The sequence below is a fragment of the Doryrhamphus excisus genome, chromosome 20, assembly GCF_030265055.1.
Source record: "Doryrhamphus excisus isolate RoL2022-K1 chromosome 20, RoL_Dexc_1.0, whole genome shotgun sequence".
Lineage (NCBI taxonomy): Eukaryota > Metazoa > Chordata > Actinopteri > Syngnathiformes > Syngnathidae > Doryrhamphus > Doryrhamphus excisus.
The window spans coordinates 9,472,878-9,479,549 of NC_080485.1; the positions used below are offsets into that span (position 1 = coordinate 9,472,878).

Consider the following 6,672-nt stretch of genomic DNA (forward strand, 5'->3'; position numbering starts at 1 on the left):
AGGAAAATGATTGCTTTGTTACCGCACCCTTTCGTCTACAGATACCACCCTTTAGTGGAGAAAGTCACCATCAGGTCTGAGATCAGTGTGGACTTTTCAGAGTAGTGTTAAATAGAGTTTGTTTGTTTTTTTTGCGATTGATTGATTGATGGGCTGGGTCGGATTGAAAGGGCCCTTGTGCTTTTTCCAGTGTATGGGAGAAGGGGGCAGTTTACATATGTAAAGTTTGTATGTATGTAAAATTCATAAGGTTGACAATAAACTTATAAATTATGATGCAAGAGTTCTGTTAGTAATTATTACCCTATTTTTGTGTAGTAATGTGGGTTATGTTCAGATTGGATAATATTTTTGTAAACAAAAAGTCACCTCTTCAATACAAGTACAACCCTAAGTAGGCAATTTTTATTAAATAAAGCTAAATAAAAACTTGCCCTGCAATTGGCTGGCGACCAGTCCCCGCCTCTCCCACTAAGTCAACTGGGATAGGCTCCAGCATTCCTCCGACCCCAGTCAGGATAAGTGGCAAAAAAAAGATGAACGGATGCTCATCTAAAACATTTGAAAGAATAATCTTCACAAGACAACTCAATAGGCAGAATATTATACAACAATGCAAAAATACATGTAATTACAAAGAATCCCCTCTACAAGAAAACAACCCTAAACCGTTCAAAATTAGCTAACCACAATACAACTACAATACACATTCATACAATAAATTTTCACTTTGTTTTCAAATTCCAAAGAAATCAGTCACCTTGTCGTGAAAAACGTATTTAACACTGTATTTTGTTCTTTCCTCTATACTTTCCCACTCGTGTTTATTTTTAGAGTTACATTTACGCACGTGAATGTTTTGATTTCAGAGAGAGGGCGCTGACAAAACGTTTAAATACGTGTCGCGCGTTGATTGCGTCACAAACACGCGATCAAATGCGACGTTCTCTTCCCTCCAGAAACTTGTCTGCTTGGTAAAACGTGCGCTGTCAACCACCACCACATTTCGGCGCGTGTTCAGGATGTCTTTCACAGACGACGAGTGTTCAGATGGCGGCTTGGCTGGTGAAAAAAAGCTACAGAGCTTCCTTTTCAGTAAGGAGTTTAAAATTATGTTTTTTATATAATGTTTTGTTGCTTAGCTTACCTGCTGGCGCGCACGTGGGCTTGTTGTACATGTTCCATCTGTAATAAAAAACAACATGCTTTCTAATTTCAAACTATTGTATACATTTCAAATGAAATAACTATTATTCTGATACTTACAGGTTGTCAGCTCTCCTCCAAATCACCTTTTTACACCTTCCAAGGAGATGAAGAGGAAGACCTGGAGCACTTCATTGAGCTCAGAACGGTATGCTAGCCGTTATTTCCAATAAGCAGAATATGAAAGGTTATATTAATATGTCTGGTTTGTATAGATATGTCTGGGAGAAGGTGCCCTGGAGGAGAATAATGTGGTGGAGGTAACGGCCATGAACCATCAAGGAAAGACAACGTCAGTGCCAGTGGCGAACCTTCACATCAGCTGCCTGCCAATGGTAAATAGTACTATATATCAACTGTTATTACTGTTCCTTTACAAGTTATTAGTGTGTTCCAATTAGGAGTATGAAAAAATGCATGGGAGCGTACTTGGGGGGGGTTGGGTGGGTTGGACTATTCCAAGGGTCAATGGTAGAAAGAGCTGCTTAGGGTGGCAAATGTGATATTTTTTCCCCCATGGGACCCAGAATTCTTAGTGGCACCCCTGCCTCAATGTTGCATTCAGCACTAGGAATGGGGCCGAGCTGATCCAGTGCTACATTCCTCCCTCTCTATATTGGGGGTTTTCAAACATTTATTAATAAGCGATCACCTTTTTATTCCAAAAATATTTAAATAAGACAGGTTATATGTAGTATTCTGGTCTTGAGGTGTCATATTTGACATGACATTACCTCACCACTGCATGGAGTCAACCATGGCATGTCTGACATGATGTAATTAAGAAAAAAAGTTCTCCCATTACATGTGGAAGTGGTAAGTTTTTGGCTACTTACTTGCCATTCTTTCCGACTTAATTGGAAACCCTATTTTGGGGTTTCAAATTGGAGGCTAACTCCAGGCCAGCATGAGTATGCTATGTTTAAAGCAGCATCCGTTTCTTTTGTCCCTGTAGTGATCCAGTAGCTTGCACATTAGCAATTTGATGCAAACAAAGAATAATAGGAGTAAAGGTGGTTATAGGGTTGTTATGTCGTGTCTACAAGGCTCTAAAGCAGTGGTTCACAAAGGTTGTTGCAAGGGTCTTCTTGTCTCTACTGTCTCAGCTCTTATCATATGCACCTCTGCCATGTAGTCTCCGTTTTATGGTATTATAATTCATCCCAAGCCGAAACAATTCGTGAGAAGTTGCAGGAGCACCTTGTTTAGCCTCTGGTGCAAAAACATAGACGTTGTAGGGATCAGGCATTTGGGTCTGTAGTCCTAAAAGCACCAAAATCATTTCAATTTGTAGTATGAACAGCAGAGCTCTTGCCATGTATGCCCTTTCCAGTCAACAAGAGAGGGAAAAAAAAGTTATAAAACGTCTATTTGAATGTTTTATTCTTTCCCCAGGTGTGTTTGGGTGAGTTTGAGCTCAAAGCACCAGTCACCATCAGGCTCAAGGCTGGCTCAGGACCAGTTACCATCAGCGGCCTGCACCTTATTGGTAATGCAGTTACAGTCTTTTATTTTCAAACTAAATTCAACTGGATACTTGGAATGTAGCAAAACTGTATGAACTAGCTTGTCTCAAATTAGACGACCTGATTGTTAGGTTACTAGGTCTGTGTAAATACCTTTTGTTTTACGACAGTCATACCTTTTATTAAAATAGTGCTTTATAATTTGGTAATGATAGTTCACTGCATGCAACCTGTCAACGCCATATTTATTGAGTGATTTATTTGTTTGTATTCCCTCCGGCTTTATGAAAATTAATATTGGATTTCATCAGATGTTTGCTACTAAATAATTGATTAATGAATCGCTAACTCTTAATATGCCATAAAGTAATCACAGCAATAATCAGAGAAATTGTATGTTTTTATTTATTTTTTTTTTCAATAGCCAACATCTACCACTATAAAAATGTAGCCTATGAGTGCACAGAACAAAATGTGTATTTTTATTAGGACCAAACTATAATTATAAATGATGTATTTCAAAATATCTAATTGTTGACTTAAAATAAGATGTGTTTTTTACAAATTATGTAATATTTCATATAAAATCATGATTTACACACAAATAATAGAAATGATTGCTGTTTTTTGCTTGACTATGGCTCGTTGTGGCCCAAAAAATATTGAAAGACAACTCTTGTAGATGTTATACATGGAGACATGACATTAGATTACTTTACATTAACACTGCGCATGAAAAAAAAAAAGAGCGGGGGAAAAAGTTCTCCTATTCCATGTGGAAGTGGTATTTTTTTTTCTTACTTTATCGTCTTTCCCCACTGCATTTGAAATACTCAAGTTTTTAATAAATAAATTGGAGGCTAACTCGTTAGCTTGGGGGCTTGCTATATGCTATGAGCGGCAGCCGTCTATGAAATTCACTTATCTAGGACAGGTCTGCAACCAATTAACTTTTTATGTTGTATCAATTCCCAATGAAATCTTCAGCCAGGATGGAAGTGATTGACAATTTGCTGCTCTCCCCTCCAGCTTCAGAAATTGAAGAGTCCGACTTGGAAGAAGAGGATGATGATGATGATGATGACGACGACGACGACGATGATGATGATGATGACGAGGACGATGATGATGACGACGACGACGATGATGACGAGGAGGATGATGAGGATGATATGGAGGAAGATGACATAAGCCCCATAAAACCAGCAAAAAAGAAACAGTAACCCTCGATTGGCGATTTAGGCTTTACATGAGGCAATAACAATTCAGGGGTCACAGTTGAAGTCACCTGAAACTGCCAAACACTTTCCCCATATTCCCAACACGCAGCCGGAGGAATCACTCAAATTGCCGCTAGCTAAGGACGAAAGGACTAAACTCAGTGAAACACCCGAGACTCACAGTTGTTGAATCAAAATAGCGTTGTAATAGTAAGGTCACTGTGTGTTACGAGAAGGGTTCCTCAGATCATTCGCCGAATTATCAATGCAAGTCACATTTTTGTAGCTTGAAGATAACTGTTTTTTTCTATGTTGAATGTCAAATCATACATGTGAAATATTTTGTACTTTAATGAAAGCACAAAAAACGTTGTCTTTGTCATTTTGTAATTTACAATAGATGCTAAAACCGTCATTGAGAAATGTCCCCAACCAAATACATTTTCATGTTTGATGAAATGCACATGTTTACATGCCTTACAAATCATCCATTGTCTGGTACAAGTTCCACGGGTGGAACTTGGGCTTTACCAAGTGGTATGATAAGGTGATGTATACAGCCCTGATCAAAGTCTTAAGACCATTTGAAAAAATGAGGTTTTAAGTAGAGCTACAATATGCAAAAGCAAGAAGGGCACTTCATTGAAAACACCCATTAAACTTGAATTGGCTGTTTATCAGCTGATCAAAGGTTTAAGACCTGATCGCTCAAAAAAAAAAAAAAAATACAAAAAGCTCTCCAAACCAGAACAAAATTCTCAGTAATGAGTAGCTCCATTATACTGCAAAAATTGGGCATAATTGATGCGAGTGTTCCCAGGAAGCTGTTGGGAACATTGCTCCAAGTGGTGAAGATAGCTTCATGAAGGGCATAAACTGTCTGGAACTTATAGCCATTTACCTTGCCATGCATCCAAATGTTCTCCAAAGGATTTAAATCAGGGGAACATGCGAGATGGTCCAAAAGAGTGGTGATCTCCCTGAAGAAGTCCTTGGTCAAGCAATCATTGTTGAAAAACCCATCAGCTACCACACAGAGAGGGCCCTCAGTCATCTAATTCGTTTTTGTCACGTTTTCCTGCAATTACAATGTATTAAATGTCTTGTTGAAAAAAAATGCATTTCTGCCATTAGATGGTGGTATTGTACCCAATGATGTGTCCGTTGGCGTGAATGTGGCGTGGCTACTATACAGACTAGCTGCTGTTGAATGTACTTAATATGGGATTTGTTTGCAGTATTAGTTGAATGTAAGACACTTAAGGCCAGCAAAGTAACCGTAATTCATTTGTACATAATATACACTATTCTATCAATTAAAAAAGCAAAGCAGTAGTGCAAATTATCACAGAAAGGTTTATATTAGTTTCTTATTTGTCATATTCTGTGCCATTTCCGTGTTCTCCATGAGCTGTGATCATGATTAGGTCTGATCAGTTAGTCAGCTATTGATTGCTTTGGGCTGCATCTCCCCTTAGAAGGGAGTCACCAGTTTGGTGGTCACCAGCTGAGCAAACACTATTGTTTCCATTTCTCCTTTCAGGTAAATGTTGAGGATAAAATAGCAATTCGTATGTTTCTTTTAAGTTGTGGAACATGACACATTCGTATATGTTTGAAGTTGTGACTACGTTTGTTTTCTTTTGTTTTAAATGCTAGCTAGAAAATCGCTAAGCTAACGTTAGCCCCTGCTTGTCTGGCAGGTTCAACCCGGTGTGTAATGCGGATTGGACATTTATGAATGTGTCTTTCAAAACGAGTTAATTAGTGTGATTCTTCTTGTATTTTAGTACTAAAGCACAAATGTACCCAGTGTGTGGGCCACATACTTGTAATAAGTCACCCACCGTTACCTTAAAGTATTTGTTTTGAAAAACTCCTTGATTGAATGCACTTTCCACCTCTCTGTGTAACAGGTGTCACTTCAATACAATATTAAAACCCAGCGTTACTATAGCGACGGCTCAAGCGCACCACTTTGTATTCACTCTCAATGACATATACAGCTTTCCTCCCCTGAAAGGCCTTTTAATTTTAATCTGATATGTCAGTCACGTTAACGCACATTGCAGTGTGTGTGTGTGTGTTTAAATCCAACAGGAATTTCAAAGGTCTTATCAGATGAAGGTTAGCATTCTCAATGTGAGCTTAATCGACATTCTGCATACTTCCTGCTCTGCGCATACAAGGAATGTCATAGTTTTCCTGTAACCTTGAACGCATTGCACTCTGACTGCAGATCCATGTGAGACACCAGTTACACAATAACTTCTCCTGAAGTGACCATTTCCTACAGTGTGTATATGTTTGTATTTTCTCATATATGTTTTCTTCTTATTGTGGGCAGAGTTTGGACCTTAGCAGTGTCTGGTGCGGGTGTCCTGGTAAGTATATAAACGTTTGAATTTATCTGATGTATGAATGTTTAAATTAACACCTATTCACCCTTTTCATGGGAAGGAGCTTTGCTTGAGAGAGTTTGGTGTGGAACACTGTTCATCACACCTTTGGGGATGAACTAGAGCAGAGATGACAAGCCAGCAGGACCTTCTCTCAGGTCAGTGACCCCACAAATGTTCTTCTGGATGAATACACAGAAATTCCTGCACACACTCCCCAAAATCGATATTGTCTTCCATTTTGCAGTAACCATGTGGCTAAACGGTTGTCTATATAGTGTCTTACATATAATGTTTACATGAGCAGGTGCTGACATACTGTAAATGGTTGGTAATCGCATGCATGTTAGAAGAAGATGCCATGGGCTAAGTCTCACAAAC

The 6,672-nt window shown here is 38.7% G+C and overlaps 1 protein-coding gene across 1 annotated transcript; it reads left to right on the forward strand.

Moving 5' to 3' along the window:
* Positions 1-920: 920 nt before the first annotated feature.
* On the forward strand, positions 921-4,626 carry npm3 (nucleophosmin/nucleoplasmin, 3). The gene is made up of 5 exons (XM_058058057.1): positions 921-1,095; positions 1,269-1,354; positions 1,422-1,541; positions 2,602-2,695; positions 3,702-4,626. The coding sequence occupies exons 1-5, from the start codon at positions 1,023-1,025 to the stop codon at positions 3,893-3,895; spliced, it is 567 nt and encodes a 188-aa protein (XP_057914040.1). The 5' UTR covers positions 921-1,022; the 3' UTR covers positions 3,896-4,626.
* The last annotated feature ends 2,046 nt before the right edge of the window (positions 4,627-6,672 follow it).